We start from the raw sequence: 19,903 nt of genomic DNA, 5'->3' as shown, positions 1-19,903 counted from the left end.
GTGGTTAATTTACAAACTGTTACTACAAAGCTGGAGGCACTCAATTGTATAAGACCTGTTCCAGCATGGCCCCTATGAACAAAGTGCTCTCCCCGAAGATATGGTTTACATGTTTGAAGAGGAAGATCTTAAATGGTCTGCTATAGAGCTCTGCTCTGAAATGCTGACTGCACCCCAGGCCTCCTCACTTACATTATTACCTGCCTTTCATAACACCCTTGTGGTTTATGAATACAAATATCCATTAGCACACTCCAAAATCAGTGGAACAGCTTCCCAGAAGAGTGGAGGGAATTAGAAGAGCAAATTGGGACTAAATGTGAAATGCAATGCTCAAAATCGCTTACCATACTTCGCTGTATCGCTGACCAGGTGACCCAAAACATTTGGTAATATTTTTTTTTTTATATGTGTGTGTGTGTGTGTTTGTGTTTCCAGCATTAATATAAATATATTTTTACCGGCCTATAATGTGTAAACTGTTGTGTGTTAATAATTCAAATGTGTTTTGAAGTTTTAAAAAATATATTAGTAATTGCTAAACATGATCAATAATACTGCTTATTTGAAAGAAAAAAAAAGAAAGAAAGAAATAGTAGTACCCATTTCAACACAAATGCCTGCCTTTCCTGATAAGTAGGCTTTGGTAATATTACACTTCTATTATCTGCTGACCACAAATTAGCAAACCTGGGCACACTATCAATATTACTAATTATGTGGAGATGAAAGGATGACTGCCTTCATCTCATTTATCTACTTGTGCAGGCTTGAGTTTGTAGATAAGAAATTACTCTCATGTGAAAGCACATAGATTCCTACCTTTTAGAACAGGTATCCAGCTGGCCTAATAAAGCATACTTTAATTAACTCACTCTCTCAAAAATGCATGTAGCTATTACAACTCATGAACTAAAAAACACCCCCTATATTATAAGCCTTTGTGTAAAATATTACAGGGCTTTGAATCACACCTCGTGTGCTAGCACACCAGAGCATGCACCTGCAATACTTTAAACTGAATTCTGTTTTCATTTATATGAGCTGTATATCTTGATGTGCAATCATGTTAACTGGAGAACCTGCTGGCTTAATTGCTTGCCTGACTGACAGTGACTCTTCCGAGAAATGACCCCACTGCTCTTTTCATAGCTGGCAGGCAAAGGCACACTCTTGGAGGCACACCCCTCGATCTCTGAGCATGGACAGGAATAGATTCTGAATGCCAAGCAATTACCATCAGTGAATAGCACTCTGGGACAAGCAAGCCTTGCCCTGTGCCTGCCTACGCCTAATCACTCATATTTTCCATTTCTCACCCACCTCCATCCTGGATTTTCACTTCACACTTCTAAAGTCTGTCTTTTTTCTTTACACAAAATGAAAAAGATTTACAGCAATTTTGGTATAGATGTAGATAGTAAGGATCATTGTTAAATTATTACTTATTCCAAGTAGGTTAACTGACCTTGATTTCATACTATATATATATATATATATATATATATATATATATATATATATATATATATACATACAGTAGCTATACAATACAAGCAAAATAGCTATACCAGTGTTTGAAATAAGTGGCTTACAATGTTCTATATCAGTTGTATAAAAATTAAGTTACAAATTTTAACTCCGACTCCACTTTATTATTCATAAGCGGAGAAAGTGAAGATGACAGAGAACATTATAGAGCAGGGGCATATACAAATTAAAAAAAAAAGGTGGGCATTGATGGACAATGCAACACCCGGGGAGAGATAGCCACCGAGCGTCTCTTGAACCCGGGGCATCGTCCCATAACCACACTCTTTCAGTCCTATTACATTAGCGTAAAGGGAGACATTGGGACTGAAGAGGCAGGCCAAATATGGGCTGCTTCAGGACCTGGACACCTCACTGTGCAGAGGCAGTAACGTAGCTCGCAAAAAGCGTTTGTCCAGCTTACTCGGCCAACCAATATCTAAATTGGCAACAGCATGAGTCACCACCTACAAAAGCTAAACAAACAGGACAGGCTGCAAGGAAGCATCAGCAGGTTTGCTAAAATCCAGTCCCTCCACCTCTTTGGAGGAAGAGAGTTGGATCACTCTTCACAGGGAAAAGAAACAGCCAAAAGGTATGCTTCAGAGCCCTGGGAGAAATCCCCAAATGCAAACCCCACAACAATCGCCTTCGCTGAAATAGGGCAAGAGCCGCGAGTGCACCCTTCTCATGTCTCATAAAAAGCCTTCTCTGTCAGCCAGCGGCGTGTGCACTTCCGGTTCTTCCACTTCCGCTGCTCCCGCTTCCGGGGTAGCGCGAACTGACAACTGTCCCAGCCGACATCTTGCCGTTGCATAAATGGACACGGATTCCTTGCGTTCTCTGCCAGATTGCCTCGTCGGATTACTGATTTGGATCTTCCGGTTTTCCTCGGATTCGCTTTTGCCGCCGGTTGCGGATTGTTTTTTGTTTATTTTTTCTTCTTTTGTCTTTTGTACTCTCCCTGGTTCCCTCTCTCGGCCATTCCCTATTCTGCTATGTGGTCGTAAGTTTTCGGACACTGTTTTTGTGTGTTTTTTCTTACGTGGACTATTCAGCATGTGGTCATAAGTTTTCCGACATATTTTTTGTGCATGTTTTTTCATATGTGGACTATTCGGCACCTAGTCATATGTTTTTGGACTCTTTGTTTTTGTGGTTTTTTTCCCCCCTATGTGAACTATCCAGTGTGTGGTCGTAAGTATTTGGACTCTTTGTTTTTGTGTTTTTTCCCCCCCATGTGAACTATCCAGCGTGTGGTCGTAAGTTTTCAGACAATTCGTTTTTGTTTTTTTATGTGGACTACTCAGCCTGTTGTTCCCTCTGGGTTTTGCCTGAATTTGTTTTGTTAATAAAGACGTTGATTATATACCTCGCTGGCGTCCTGCATTTGGGTCCAACCATCCACATCCTGACAGTACAATTTGGCCAGACATGGACCCAGCGGACGACCTCCAGACTCAACTCTCCTCTCGGGTGCAGATCACCACCTCCCATCACCAACAGATACAGGAACTGGCAAATGCAATTTGTGAATTGGCCCTTCAGTGCAAACAAGCCCCTGTTGCTCAGGCCTCCATTTCAGAAAACTGCAGCGCTCATCCCCCTACGTCAGCAACCCCGGTGCCTGTCCCACCACCGACGCCTCGGTGTGAGGTTCATCTACCAACCCCTGAGCGCTTTGCGGGACAATTGGGGGAGTGCAGGCCATTCCTGTTGAACTGCGAAATAACTTTTCAGCTTTGGCCATCGTCTTTCCGAGATGAAATTACCAAGGTGGCCTATGTGATCTCCCTAGTTTCTGGTTAGGCCAAATGGTGGGCCACAGCAGAGTGGGAGTCAGTCCTCGGTCTGTGCCTCCTACCGTGCATTTTCCGAGAAAATACAAAGATCTTTGACTCAGCTACCCCCCGGCAGGATGCCGCCCGGTCCTTGTTCCAGGCCACTCTAAACAGGTGATTCGTAGCCGAATATGCCACAGATTTACACACCGCCACGGCAGAGAGTGGGTGGGATTCCACTGCTCTCTACAACGCTTTCATCTGGGGACTTAACGCTAAGATAAAGAATGAGCTCGCAGCCCGAGATCTCCCAGAGGGCCTGGACGCCCTGATCAGCCTAGCCACCCGAATCAACCAGCCGATGAGGGAGCTCTGTGCTGAGGGAGGGTGCCCTAGACCCTGTCAGCCCGGTCCATCTCCCGACCCACCTTGCTTCCATACTTCACCAACCCTGCCACCACAGCCCATAGAGATTGGCCGCCGACACCTCTCCTCTAGCGAGAGGAGAGGCATCGCTCTCACAGACTCTGCCTGTATTGTGGCGAGGCAGGGCATATGGCCGCCATCTGACCAGCATAAGAGGGGGCTCTGAAAATGGGGCCAGCGCCGGGCCAAGGACTCCCAGCCCCCTCTAGACCACTGCTCAAGGTTCGGATGGGGGCCACAGCCATGAATTAGCTGTGTTTGTTGACTCCAGGGCAGACACTGAATTTTTGGATGAGGAACTTGCTCACCAACTTGGCTTCGAGACCGAACCACTCTCTGCACCACTCCTGGTCTGTGCCTTCGACGACTACGTTCTTCATCGGGTCACTCATCACACCAAGCCCCTCCTCATCTCCAACGCGTAACAACGTCGTGAATGGTTATCATTCCTCATCATCCCATCACCGTGAGCCCTGGCCATGTTCGGGTTCCCGTGGTTGCAGAGGCATAACCCTTCGCTTGGACTGGACCAGTGGCTGGATTTTAGAATGGGGAATCTCATGTAAAGCCAGCTGTCTCACCTTAACCCCTCAGATCCCTACTCATTCGGGGATGGAATCTCCTTCCGATCTCAGTTCTGTTCCTGCAGAGTATCATGATCTGGGCACCGTCTTCAGTAAAGCCAGGGCCTTATCACTACCTTCCCACTGTCCTTATGATTGCTCTATTGTTCTATTGCCAGGAACTAAACCCCCCCGGGGTCACCTTTACCACCTGACTGGTCCTGAAAGAGAGACTTTGACTGATTACATCTGGGAGTCCCTCGCATCTGGTATCATTCACCCTTCCGCCTGGGGCGGGTTTATTTTTGTGGAAAAGAAGGACAAGAGCCCTCTGCCCTTGCATTGACAACCGGGGACTTAACTCCATCACTATTAAGGATTGGTACCCCTTGCCCTTGATGTCTTCGGCCTTTGAGCTCCTCCAGGGGGCCACCATCTTTACCAAGCTGGACCTTTGCAACGCTTACCACCTTGTACGCATCCGGGAGGGGATGAATGGAAGACAGCCTTTGACACCCCAGCAGGCCACTATGAGTACGTGGTATGAGTACATGATACACGATGATGCCGTTTAGCCTCACTAATGCCCCAGCAGTCTTCCAGGCACTGGTCAACTGCATCCTTCGGGACATGCTTAATCGTTTTGTGTTCATCTACCAAGACAACATTTTAATCTACTCCCGCTCCCTGGATGAACACCACTGCCATGTACGAACTGTGCTCACCCGTCTACTTTAGAGCCACTTGTATGTGAAGGCTGAGAAATGTGAGTTTCATGTGTCCAGCATGTCTTTTCTGGGCTTGATCTTGTCTGCGGGAAATGTGCAGATGGATCCTGCCCGGATCCTCTCTGTGGAGGAGTGGCCCAAACCTGAGAACCGCAAACAACTGCAGAGGTTTCTCGGCTTTGCGAACTTCTACCGCAATTTCATCCTCGGTTTTAGCACCATTGCTGCCCCCCTACACCGACTCACTGCCATTCATCAGCCATTCTCTTGGAACCCTGAGGTGGAACAGGCCTTTCTGAGACTCAAGACCTGGTTCACCGTTGCACCTATCCTTACTCTGCCCGACCCATCCCGGCAGTTTATTGTTGAGGTGAATGCCTCTGACAAAGGCGTAGGGGCCATCCTGTCTCAGAGAGGAGCCACTGACATTGGGGACTGTGAGCTACTGGCAGTCAAGCTTTCGTTGGAGGGCGCCGAACACCCATTCATTGTGTTGTTACATAACAGAACACAGATCTAAGGACTAAAGTAAGTTGTCCTAGCCACATAAAGTGTATCGTGTGCAAACAGTGCAAGACAAAAGACAGAGCAAACAAACAATACAAAATAGTGTGGGACAGATACAATGCACAAAACACATAATAGCGCAAACCAGAATACCTACTCTATAATGTTACAGTACAATGTGAAAAAAGTGGAGTATAAACAAGGGTGTACTTGTAAACATAACAATGTTGTGCAAAACAGCAAGAGCAGCTACCGAGGGGTGTGCAAAACAGCATGTAAACAGTTATAATATGATTATAATATAATATGGGTGGTGCTGTAGACATGGATGTGTATGAATTTAAATGAGTATCGAGTGTGTGCTTGAGTTCGGTAGCCCACAGTTGAGTGAGTGTGTGATTTGGAATGATTTGGTATCTCTTCCCTGATGGTAGGAAAGTGAAAAGTGTGTGTGTGTGTGTGTGTGTGTGTGTGTGTGTGTGTGTGTGTGTGTGTGTGCAGGGTGTGTGGAGTCATCCACAATGCTGTTGGTTTTGCGGATGCAGAACGTGGTGTAAATGTCCGTGGAGAGAGAGATTCTAATGATGATCTCGGCTCTTCCCACTATCCTTTGTAGGGTCTTGGGATCTGAGACAGTTCCCAAACCAGGCAGTGATACTGTTGCTCAGCTCCCTTTAGCCCAGCCCAGACACCCACTCGCTTGCCACGCTTCTGCTTTCTTGAGCACCGCTTCAAACATCCCCTCTCCTGGCCATTGGGAAATCACCGGACATCATTCGATGTACAGTACAGACCAAAAGTTTGGACACACCTTGTGTGTCCAAACTTTTGGTCTGTACTGTATAAATATTATATAGACAGTACAGACCAAAAGTTTATATATATTATATATACAGTACAGACCAAAAGTTTGGACACACCTGCTCATTCAAAGAGTTTTCTTTATTTTCATGACTATGAAAATTATAGATTCACACTGAAGGCATCTAAACTATGAATTAACACATGTGGAATTATATACATAACAAAAAAGTGAACTGAAAATATTTCATATTGTAGGTTCTTCAAAGTAGACATCAAGAGAATGCCAGGAGTGTGCAAAGCAGTAATCTAAGCAAAAGGTGGCTACTTTGAAGAACCTACAATATGACATTTTCAGTTGTTTCACACTTTTTTGTTATGTATATAATTCCACATGTGTTAATTCATAGTTTTGATGCCTTCAGTGTGACTCTACAATTTTCATAGTCATAAGAATTAAGAGAACTCTTTGAATGAGAAGGTGTGTCCAAACTTTTGGTCTGTACTGTACATCATTATGCAGATTGGTTGTTGCTTGATTTCTCTACTGGAACAGCGTCTGCCAGTTGTATACATAAACACAGCTGTTTCTGGTGTCCATGTACTTGTAAAATGTTGGGCTAAAGACACCAAAAGGATCATTTTGGACCTGGAGATGCCAGAGAAATATATGGTTAATAGGTGCCCTGGGTTTTACCTGTGAAGTCTGCATGTCTTTTTGTTACAAAGGATAAACCAGAATGAAGACCAGGGGCGAGTAGAAACAGCTGATCAAATTCATGATTAATGAATAAAAAAAAAGAAAAAAGTGAAATACCTTGAACATGTCGGCAATGGAAAGCCATCAGTTGATGACAGAACCATTGTGAGGGATGTGCAGAAAAATCCAAAAACAACAGTCAGTTACATTACCAACAATATCCATAGGGCAGTGTTAAGGGGGTCAAAATCCTCACTTTTAAAAAGAGCAGAAATACAGAGGCCAAATGATGCAAACATGTCAGATGCAAGTAGTAAGAATTAAAAGATTTCATTTAGAAGTACAAAAGCATTTTGTCTGCAAACCTACAAAGAAATACGTCTAATCTAATTGGGAGAAATGTCTTTATGTAGCAATACAAATGATTGCATCTGGGAAAATGTCTTTTAACTGGCCCAGGCTATTACAGATGTCAACCAAATTAGAAATCATCCAAAGAACCAAGTACAAGAAGCTTGAACCAAGCCTGGAAAAAGCATCACAAAAGAACAATGCAACAGTTTGCAATGGTAAGGCTATTGCATCACACATGTGCATCAGGCGCTATCTAATTGCTTTTATTTACACTTATGCCATTGGGCAGATGCCCTTTTTTGCCATGACTTACAAAATTGCTTTGAGGACTATAAAAAATACATTCTGATTTATTAGGTCACAAACTAAGAACAGCATCAGTCTAAAACTCTGTTGGGAGGGAATAAAATAACAAATGAAATTTATTTTTAGGAGAACTGTAATTTAAGTACTTCAGCATTAGGTAGGTCTTTAGACAATATTTGAAAGTTGTTTAGACATTATAAAAATAAAAGTGTTAATAATGTATTTTATCAAGTAACAAAATGGAAAGTACAGTAAATAAACAGATGAAAAATCCAAATCAAATCTATATTTGGTGTGACCACCATTTGACTTTAGATTTTTATACTTGCACACTTTGTACACTTGCACAAAATCAGGGATTTTGTACAATAGGTTTACAATTAAGTTGTATGATTAACCATTTATACCAAGAAGGTGGAGATTATCAATTTCATATGTAGGTTGAAGCACAGTCATTAACTGAAACAGAGAGATCCTTCATAATGGCATCTGTCTCCTTAATGGTCTTTGAATTTTGTTATATATAGGCATTAGTGTATTGATCAGATGCAGATTTATTCAGATGCAGTTCTACAAGTAGAAAAAAAGTTCAAATTTTTTTTGCTATCTGATTTTATCCCACTGTTGTAATCCACAATTTTTTAATTGTGCCATATTAAATTTGGATATGGAATTATTATTTTTGTTGTTGACCAATTTTGCTGATTTCACAAACAATAGGTTTGCTTATTAAGTTAAGAAATGTAGTCAAAGTTATTTTATAACTCGCAGATATCATACTTTGGACTTCCCAGAGGTTTTTTTTTTTTTTAAGTTTTAATCACTAAGTAGTTTCTTTGAATAAGTAGATTGACTTAATCAGATTTTAATTGTATGTTGTCACATGATCACAGCTGACGTTTGTAAGAATCTCATAGTTAGCAATTGTCCCTGCAATGCCACAATATACAGTTCACTCTGAAAGGCCAATTTTGTTGTTGTTTTTTCTTTTTTTTTTTATCTTGATATTTAGGCTTAAGATCAAAACATGAATCTTTGACATAGATCAGGTCAAATCTTCAGAAATTTGGTTTTCATTACTTGATAATAATTAGATAATTAATAGATCATACGATGTGGATGTGGATGTGGATGATGCTCAGATCATCCCCTTAGACGCTCTTGAATCTGACGCTTGACTGCAAAACCAGAAACAGGCCCACACTCACCTACCTTAAAACATTTATCATGCCTAGTACTTTAACTTGCCCCTCGGATCCTCAATAATTCTCAGCTAGTCCCACTATTTTTCAGGGTAAAAGAAAATCATGCTTTAAGGCCCTTCTCTGTTCTGACACCTAGATGGTACAATGAAGTTACAACAGCTTTTTTTTTTTTTTTTTTTTTTTTTTTTCAACTAAAACCACAGTACTTTGCACAGTACTGTAAAGCCATCATTATCACATCATAAACTACTGGAGTTAATTAATTTCTTATGTAAGTCTGAATTTTTTTTAAAAACATGCCTATATGAGATGTCTGCTGATCAAAATTTGTGCTACTTCAGAAGGGAATGATCTGATATGGCAAGTGGCAGGCAGTAAAAAATATATATTATTAACTAAGTTAATTTATTTAAAATAATTTATTTGACTATTATATAATTGGAAATCAGCAGTTTTCTGTGGCCCACATATTTAAGATTATAGTAACCTCTATAAGTATTTTGGATGCAGTCTTCACTTTACAGGTGCTATGGAAGAGAAAATCCTACAGGGATGGCTGTTTTAATCAGAGAGTATTGGCATCACAGACTTTGTCAAAAGGACCATCCTTTACAAACTTCTAATCAATGCATATTAAAGGCATTTAGTGCTATGAACTGTCCTCTATTTAAATTAGTCATTGATTTAACATGGGGCGGGGTGATTGGATTATTATTTGCTGTACAAAATGTATAGGTTTTTAAATTAGTTTATTGTGTGTCTTATTTTGTCTGGCTCTTGGGTAAACTTTATTATCTTATTGAACAGCATTCCTATTTTAGTAACACTGGCCACTGAAAGGGAGTAATAACACTTAATAATACTTTTGGGAAACCTGTGGTTACTCTGGGCTGCACAAAAATATAAGGTTTCTAAATAATATTTAATTTAAGTGTATGATTCCATCTAAGTTATATTTTTGGTTTGAAAGGTATTTATATTTAGCAGTAATAAGGTTATTAAAATGAATTTTATTAACTAAAATATACTAATTCCTACTTCTAGTCATCACCCTTTCTCAATGAATTCAAGTATAAATAGAGCTGAAATACCATGAGTGGCAAAACTTTACACTTAGACACTGTCTATTTTGCACAAGATCTTGCACATACACCAAGCCATCACTAGCTCAAAAATGTGCAAAAACAGTGATGTCTGTGAGGCTATCACTGCTCCAAAGTAGAAACAGACTAAATGAACTTGCATGATGAAGAATAAAATTAAGCATAGTTGAAAGACTGCATTTTACCATGTCATCAAATGATGCTCATAAAGAATTAGATATAACAAACATAATTTAATCTAGTAATAATTAAATCAACATGTAAGTAAATTAATAAGGTTCATAAATATTTAGATTATTAACAAATATTTTTTCAAATGAAAGAAACGATTATTATCAAATATATAAAAAAGATCTCTACATTTTTTTTTATTATAAAACATAATGGTATAAACAAAATGGTGTTACATTCTCACACAAATTATATGAGAAATAAAAGAAGTCATTCATGCTTGACTGTGGCAACTAGCTTAACATTTTTTCACTTGTGAATAATGTTCCTAACTGTAGAATGTTGAATTTTTTTTTAATGGCCTCATAATTCTTTTCAGACTAATGGGTAGCAAAATTGCTTCTCTCAGATCAATGCTGATGTGTTACACAGCTAAATCCTCCAGAGCAGCAAGATGCTTAAACTTTTATAGAGGTCACACTTGCTAATGATCAATTAATCAAGGGCAGCCTGCCCTGGCTGCTTCTTAGCCTTTTAAATCCTATGGTAAAGGTGTACTTAGATTTTTTTTACACATGGAGTTTCCATTTGAGTGATTTTTGTAAAATAAATAATTACATGGTACAATACCTCATGTGCTTTTGTTCATTTAAGGCTGTTTTCAGCTAATTTACCACATTAATACCACTATCCAAAAGGTCCTACCAAAGAGTCCCTCTAACAAACTAATTTCTAATCCTGTCCATCCTTGTCACTCCCATTGAAAATAGCAGTCTCTTCAACTCTGCTACCTCCAGCCCCATCTTCTGTCTCTTTGCAAATGCCACTGTCTCTAAACCATAAAACATAGAGCACATCTGAGTTGTTCTTCAGCGCACTCTTGTTAATCCTATGCAGTTCCTGCTTTACTATCCCCACATTATCCAACCTTCTCGCTCTTATTTTCTTCATTCATCAGTTTCTCTACTCCCGCCACCTTCTCAACACACTCTCCTCATTTGTCAACACATTTGCATCCTTTATTGCTCTAACTTGCAGCGCATCTTTCCCAGTTTGGTCCCTCTGCCTATTTAATCGGTACGAATACTTTTCTTCTTCCTTAGTGTCCAACATCATAAGCTTAGCTTTATGCCATATAACTCTTCACTTGTTGCTACATCTTCTTGCACTCCTGCCTACTTTTTTCATCTCCCTGTTGATTCCAATTCTGCTTTGCCAACCTCTTTCTCCTTATGCTTTCCTGTACTTCCTCATACCACCACCACGTCTCTTTGTCTTCATTTCTCTTTCGAGATGTCATACCAAACCCCTTCTAGCTGTCTTTTTAATCACTTCTGCAGTGGTTGCCCAATCATTCAGCACCTTTTCACCACCACTTAGCACCTGCCTGACCTCTTCATTGAATCTCACACTACAGTCTTCAATCCGTCATCTTATCTTCCATCTTATTCTTGTTTTAGATGACTGTATAGTCAAATAAACTAAATAAGTATAAAAACATACAGTCATTAAAATGAGCAATGTTTTGTATTTAAGTGGACGAATAATATATAAGTATATGAATTGTATACATACACTGCCAGGTCACAAAAGAAATGTTGATGCTTTGATTTAAAGAAACAAATACTTAAATCCTTATATTATTGAGTTTGAAATCTTGCAATTGGTGACAATTTTTGTAAAAAACACAAACAAATGCAGTATATAAGCGGCGAGTTCTCCTGGTCCGCTACGATGCCGGGCAGAAACCAAGGAGGGAGCTTGCTGGAGATGGCCGTGCCCTGAAACACATTTCGTGGCAGGGTTAACATACTGGGAGTGCTAGGGCCAGGTGGGCACTGTATAATGCGTATATGAGGTGCAACACGCCCTCCGGCCAATTCCCCAGAATGTTCTATGTCATGACCTTTTGGTCAAAGCCCTCTTATTGAAGAAGACAGTCCTCAGATCTGTCACCTCCTGGATCCCTGACTGGGGGAGTGCGCATCGCGTCGCATCTCGATGCTTTGATATTGATTTAACTGATTTTCTTTTGAGTTTTCACGGTGAAAGGGTTAATTATCCAAAATATCAGAAATTTTGATGCAACCTGTTCATCATCAAAACCAAAGGTGATTTTGAAGTTATTACAAGGTCAGTAAATAAAAACCCCAAACAAAACCCTTATATATGATCTATGTACTATTTGAGTTTCATTAACCTTCATTTGTATTGATAGTGCAAAGAATAGTTTAGTTTATTTTTTTCCCTTTTCTCAGTGTATAGAAATTCCTATTTTTTTTCCCCTTGACACACAATTGTAAAAATTAAAATGTTTCTATTTTTGTTTTTGTTTTCATGCCTCCTGTGACACTTAAATCTTCTGAGGGCTCTGTAATAATGTTATAACGCTGAATAAGCAAGAACAAAATCTTGGAAAATTATAGAGGAAAACAGTGTTAAAATTCCTAACACTCTCCTAGTTAGTGGTGTAACTGGAACTGAGAAACTGAGTCACAGAAATCTCAGATTGTGGAGTACAATTCTGGTCAGGCTGTGATAAACCTTCAGACGCTGTTGATGTATGTTCAACAGGTGAAAGACATCCTGATATTTCCTTCCATGCAGTAGCTCTACCAAATATCTACTCTCAAAATATTTTAAGAGATGTAACCCAGACTTACCTTAATAAGTTGAACATTTTAGCAAAATTAAGTGGGGAAGACCCACTATCCCATATCAGCATAGCTATAACCCCAGCAATGGCTTGGTTTGCTACTACGCCTCTGTAGTCAACATATGACAGACGTCAGTGCAATGCTACAAACACTTCCTGTGCCATAACAAGGCTTCAGTGTGGGATAGTTTACAACTTCAGCATGCAGGTCTCAGATGAAGCATGTTACAGCACCAAGTAGTACAGAGAAAAGCAGGTAAAGAAATGTTCACAAAATTTTTTCCAAGCAATTGCTTAGATTGCACCAGCTATAAAGAGTTCTCTTACCAAGCTCTCTGTTTTTTTTTTTTTTTTTAATCTCTGTTGAAGTTGTACCACAAGTATACATATATTATTATTATTATTTCAGATATTTGAATGAAAGAACGTCTAATGTAATATTTTATGCTTCCTGTATCACACAGTGCCATGTCTCCCAGCTGTAATAAGAAATGTCACTGGTCAATTCGAAAATGACACTTTGGTATTAGTAAACTTATTGAACTGCATGGCTGTCCAGTGCGTAGTAGAGCTCATTGGCACGTTTATGAATGGCAATCTTGTGCAGCTGGACTCCTACTGGACAGAGAGGATCCTACTCGTGGTGTCATTGCTGGAAGTGAAGCAATGACTGGATCACCTTTCATTCTTATCTATGGATCTACAGTTAAGGTAAGCATTATATAAGGTATGTATATAGACCTTAACAACTATAAATATGCAAAAGATACATTAAAATGTCTCTCTGCCTTTTGGAATATATATTTTTTGGGAATGATAGTTTGAACCTTTTCTGTTTTGTGGACTCTATAAGATTAAAAATGATGAATTATTTATCAATTCTGAGTTAGTCTCTGCACTAAGTTTCGTTTACATTATATGGGAGAAGAACACTCAATCACTTAATGTGTACTAAAATTATATTAAAAGAACAATTATTGTAACAGTTGTTAGTAATAGTAATGTAGATATCGATAAAATAGAGCTATGTAAAATATCTAGACATTTACACCACACACTGCATCTGCAAAGCCAAAAGCATTGTGTACGTCCCCACACACCCCTCACACACACTCTTCACCTTCCTGCCATCAGTGAAGCAGTTCCGAAGCATTTGAGCCGTCACATCCAGACTGTGCAACAGTTTCTTGCCTTAAGCCATCAGGCTCCTCAACACAGAATTTAACTAAAACTCACGCACACACATACTCAACTGTGTGACTGATCTGTACAACTCGGACTCAAACACACAATCATACTCACTTCACACATCCCATATTATATCACTTCATTTCTACAAACTGTTTACATGCTGTTTTTGCACATCTATTTTGACTGCTGCTATTACTGTTTTGCACAAACCATTTTGTTTACATTTTGTTTAATTACAATGTTTACTCCCGTACTCAGTACTCTTTTATACACAGCACTGTGTAATATACAGCAGGTTAACTGACAGCGCTATTTTGTGTTTTGTGTATTTGTCCTACACTGTCTTGTGTTGTCTTTGCACTGTCTGTCTTTCCCTGTTTGGACAAGGTTGCACACAATGCACTTTATGTGGCGAGGACACTCACTAGTCCTTACCCCTGTGTTTTCTGTTATGTAGCTTTACGTTGTTTATGTAGCACCAGGGTTCTGGAAGAACATTGTTTCATTTCACTGTGTACTGTGTCAGCTAAATATGGTTGAAATGACAATAAAAGCTTCTTGACTTGACTAATACATAAGTCATAGATTTAGACTGTATATGCTCCGCCCACTTCTGTTCTAGCCTGCTAGCCTGACGTGGCTATACAGATAGATTTTTTTGTATCAATATCTACAATATTTTACAAAAGTCGTATTAAATAAGGTCACTTTTCAATTTGTACATGCAAAAGATTCACAATAAGCAATATTTTAAAATATTTACCATGTTAATTGATAACACAATAGTGCCTTATTAATTATTACTAATATTACTATTCCTAATACACTATATTTGTTCTTTTAATATTATTTTTATGCATCAAAGGATAAGAGCTAACATCACATTAAAACATAGCAGATTCCTAATGCTGATTGTGGCTTAATGAATTTTCTTTATTATTGTTTTCTTTGGGAGGAGACACTTAAAGTGTTTAAAATAGCGTATACCTAATAAAAATATATATATTAGGTGCATATTGGGTAGCACAACTACCTCTATAGACTGTTTAAGCTCTGTGTAAATGTGTGAAACATTTAATAATACGAAGAACATAGTAGAACAGATTAAGAAAGAGGTAGGTAAAACAAGGTAAACTTAATACTTTACTAAACTAAACTGCATGGTGACTGATGAGAGGAACACAAAACAGTCAGAGCACAAAAGTAGGACTTGATTATAGACAATAGAAGAAGAAATGCAATAAAATGTAAGTGCTTGTGCCCTCTGGTGGTCAGATAAATAGGGCACAGCGCCCCCTAAAGGCAAAGCTTTTTAAGCACTCAAAACATGGGAGGGCCTGCACTCCTGGACAGAGCCAGTGAGATTCCCCTTCTGGAATTATTTCGTTCTTTGCACTTTTTCTCTGAAACAGCAGTGCAGTGATTTCATTCTGCTTCTGCAAGCACAACACATGCATAAAAGTATTGACCTGTATAGTATAACTAATCAGGGGATTCCAAAAACATCTGTGCAAGCAGAAGAAAACAAAAAAAAAATAAGAGTGAGTGAGTGAGTGAGGAGTGAGTGAGTGAGTAAGTGAGTGAGTGAGTGAGTGAGTGAGGGCACTCTCCAGAACCCTCAGAGAAGAATTGCCCATGATGTGTGTGAAATAATCCATCTGTATGGTCTTCTGCTTTGCAAAGGTATAGCTATTCTTTTCACTATCTATAAAAATTATAACATACTTTAAAAATGACAGTAATTCATTAAGGACTTCTAAAGTTGATACATTTTATTTTATTATTTTGCTATAATGCCTAAACATTGTACATAATAAAATGTATATATAATAAAATGTTATTTCATCTGATTTATGAAAAACAACCATACATTTATATAAACATATTTTTCCTGCCAGTAATATACTTAATTACACTATTACACTATATGGCTGCCTGACCTTTATAGTCTTTTATGGGCCCAAACTGTAAGTGTAAATGTGAAGCACACAAATGTATTAAGTGTCTTTGTCTTAGCTGTAGCATTACAAATTACTTTGACTGGAACCAAGAGCCCAGACTCTTCCAGCATAACAATGCCTCTTTGCACAAAGAACAATCTATGTAGATTTAGTTTGCCAAAGTTGGACTAAAAAAATACAAGTCAGCTTCAACATTTCTATTGTAAATATATTAAGTCGGCAATGTTTTTTTTTCCATTATGTGAAATATTTATTCGACATTTATAAATGTGAATGTATAATGTATAATCATGTAACAGGTATATTTATGCTAAATAATTAAATGATGATATCAGACTTTAACCCTGTTCTCACATGAAAGAAGGTAATACCATCACCTTTTCTGCTACCTGCTTTTAACAAAGTTGAAAAAGTGTGCCAATTGCTTATTGGTGACACATATCTCTATCAAAGAACCAAGAATACAGGGGGCAGGAGCCAACATTAGCTAAACATTAAAGAAAGCATTGGCTTCTACAGAAAAAAAAAGCATTCTTGTCCTATGTGAGGGGAGATTGTTGGCCGTGTGTGCAGTGGTTCCAAATAGATTTGTGTGGGCAAGCCAAAGCAATTCATGTTGGCCAAATTTGGGCAAACTCCCAGTCCTTTAATTGATTTTAAGGGACATTCCAAATGTAAAGCTGCCTACAAAATATAATGGGTCATAATAATAGGGTAGGTATTGGATTTGTGTGGTCAGGTCAATGTAGCCTTTTCACAAAAATCATATTAGGCTTTTTTAAGTGGCTTGTCCAGAGTAGGTGCTCTCAAGTCATTCCTTATATTGATTCACTAGATCTAGGACTATTAGGATAAAATATAAATTAATAAAATACAATTATTAAAAATTACCACTTTCTTTTTTTTTTGTGCTGAATAAAGCAAAGTTAATAAATGGTAATTGTATGCTAGACAAGTGATGTATCTTATTTAAACAATAAGACCTCTTTTGCCATAGTTCCTGCTAGTAAAACCATTATAAACTCCTCCTGCATGCTCTTTACTCCAAAATCTCACTATCTTTTAAAAACAGCTTACACTAATCTTACCTGATCAATTTGATGAATCTTACCAGCTTGGTCAGTGATCCTGCATCAGTGATCCTTCTTCAATACTTTCAAATGCATTCTATATATATGTCAGGTCATGTGTATAGTTTTGTACACTTTATTTAAAAAAAAAAAAAAAGAGCTGGGTTTTCTCTTTTTTAATTTCTTACTTTTCTAATTCGTAAACCCCAAAATCATCCCTTCACACAGAAACAAAACACGCCGCATCCGCGATAGTGACGTAAGGCAGTCGCACTTCATTCTTCCAGTTGCTGGGAAGCGAACAACCCGCGCTGCTCGGCTGCAGAACACAGGAGAGAGCGCTCCAAGAAAGTCTGATCTAAAAAGGTAAATAAAATGCACGTTCTTTCAATTAAACGCGCACTTATTAATATGTACGTCCTCTTTTTTTTGGATCAGCTATATAGCTATCTAGCAATTGTTATAGAAAACATTTAATACTGGATTTATGTTGTTTTTGTATATTTATGTGTGTTACAGAAATCTATGGGTATCATCTCGTTTCAGGTCTCGTGATGAAAGAAGCAGCAGATACCCAACATCAGACCTCAGCCTGGAAGAAAGAACTGTGTGACTGAACTAGAGCAGTAATCCCAGAGCCACGGTTTTTACACTATGGAGAATATTTCAAACCCCGTGAAGACAAACTCACAATGCAACTTCAGCATGTACTTTTATTACCAAAGTTCTCCCAACCGCTCTGATTTTAACTGCACACCACCTGCGGACTACTTCTTTTACGCAGATCTGTATGTCGTTCTCCCGGTCATTTACTCAGTGATATGTGCAGTAGGATTAACAGGTAACACCGCAGTTATCTATGTCATACTAAAGGCGCCTAAAATGAAGACAGTAACTAATATGTTTATTCTAAATTTGGCAATAGCTGATGATCTCTTTACGTTAGTTTTGCCTATTAATATCGCGGAGCATCTCTTGCATTACTGGCCCTTTGGCGAAGTGCTCTGCAAAATCATTTTGAGCATTGACCATTACAATATATTCTCGAGTATATATTTTCTCACAGTTATGAGCGTGGATCGATACCTGGTGGTTCTGGCCACGGTGCGCTCCAAGCGCATGCCGTATCGCACCTACAGGGCAGCCAAAATAGTCAGCTTGTGCGTTTGGATGCTGGTGATTCTCATCGTGGTGCCATTTACAGTGTTCGGAGGAGTCTACATCAGCCCGGACGACACCGATAGAAAAAGTTGCGTGCTAAGTTTTCCCAGCCCAGAAGGCTTATGGTTCAAAGCCAGCCGGATTTATACTCTCATTCTAGGCTTTGCCATTCCCGTGTCCACCATCTGCATACTTTACACTATGATGCTGTACAAATTGCGCAACATGAGGCTCAACACTAACGCCAAGGCGCTGGACAAGGCTAAAAAGAAAGTAACCATCATGGTGTTCATCGTGCTCGCCGTGTGTTTGTTCTGCTGGACTCCATTCCACCTCAGCACCATCGTAGCTCTTACTACGGATCTGGGCACCACGCCGCTCGTCATCGGCATTTCTTATTTCATCACCAGTTTGAGTTACGCCAACTCCTGCCTGAATCCTTTTCTCTACGCTTTCTTGGATGACAGTTTCAGGAAAGCGTTTAAGAAGATGCTAGAATGTAAGGCTGGTTAAACGTAGAGCACATGCTGCAATTAGGTGTCTTTAAAGACTTCATAGCCTTGCTGAACAGTAAAATCACACAGCTCGCCTGAACTGGTAGACTAGAACGTCATTAAATGGATGTGGCATTGAATGTCAGTATTTGTCTCCCTCTTGTGCCTATTGTGTGAACATCTCTTTTTTAACTATGAGCTTTAATCATTACGCACTTTGCTATAGTCATGTTTAACTATTAAGATGACAAAATATCTTTGTCTAAACATTTTTTTAAGTGCACACGTGTACGTGTCTATACTGAACTGAACCTCAACATTATTTGTAACCTATTATCATTATAATTAATTGTAAAATATAAATGCAATGATATGGTGCCCAACTGGAATTCACGCTGAAAGACAGTTTTCTAATAGTGTCAAAGGTATATATTCCATACAGGGTGGCATATAGTACATGTTGCTCAACCTTAATGTTATACAAAGGAACACATTGGTTTCGTTTGCTTTGCCGGCAGTTGTGTAGGTCAGTAATAGAAAAAAATATACATATTTTGGTTTTTGTCTTTATTAAAAAGCCACCATATAAATTAGCTCTTTCATTTTTTTTATGCATATGTTATGTATATGGTATGTACCAGAATGTTATATTATTAAAATATTATATTAGTATTTTATATATATATATATATATATATATATATATATATATATATATATATATATATATATATATATATATATAATGTGTGTGTGTGAGTGTGTGTGTGTGTATATCAAAAACATTATACTAATTTTTATTTCATTTGTAATAAGACAAATGGCTATTCCACTGCTCTGTTCTACAAATTCTATTTAGTGTATTCAACATAGGTAGGTTAAGATTTAAGCCTACATTGGATAATGTGGAAATATTAGTTCTGATTAATTACTGATTAATATTAATATTTCTTTTATTTAAAAAAATATTTTAAATATTTTTGCTAAAATGCTTTGAATATTTATTTGTATGCTAACCATAGTTTTAAGATCAGACCGAAATGTGCAGTTACAATCAGTCTATTTATATATAGTTCAATCATTGGTGTGTCTTCATGGCCAACTAAGAATATAGCAACTTTTATGCTTGTGCTAATTGAAAAACAATAAACAAAATTATAATGTGTGTGATTTTTTTATTTTTTTTATTTAACAA

At 38.5% G+C, this 19,903-nt stretch overlaps 1 protein-coding gene across 1 annotated transcript; it reads left to right on the top strand.

Annotated features, from left to right (window-relative positions):
- Positions 1–12,363: 12,363 nt before the first annotated feature.
- Positions 12,364–19,335, top strand: npbwr2b (neuropeptides B/W receptor 2b). The gene is made up of 3 exons (XM_046869828.1): positions 12,364–13,542; positions 17,341–17,419; positions 17,600–19,335. The coding sequence occupies exon 3, from the start codon at positions 17,708–17,710 to the stop codon at positions 18,725–18,727; it is 1,020 nt and encodes a 339-aa protein (XP_046725784.1). The 5' UTR covers positions 12,364–13,542; positions 17,341–17,419; positions 17,600–17,707; the 3' UTR covers positions 18,728–19,335.
- Positions 19,336–19,903: the final 568 nt, after the last annotated feature.

The sequence above is a fragment of the Silurus meridionalis genome, chromosome 16 (assembly GCF_014805685.1).
Source record: "Silurus meridionalis isolate SWU-2019-XX chromosome 16, ASM1480568v1, whole genome shotgun sequence".
NCBI lineage: Eukaryota > Metazoa > Chordata > Actinopteri > Siluriformes > Siluridae > Silurus > Silurus meridionalis.
The sequence above is the reverse complement of the archived record's forward strand: the minus strand, read 5'-3'. Positions and strand labels throughout refer to the sequence as shown.

Excerpts from the sequence above, each read along its gene's own strand:
- npbwr2b (XM_046869828.1), top strand. The coding sequence starts at position 17,708 with ATGGAGAATATTTCAAACCCCGTGAAGACAAACTCACAATGCAACTTC.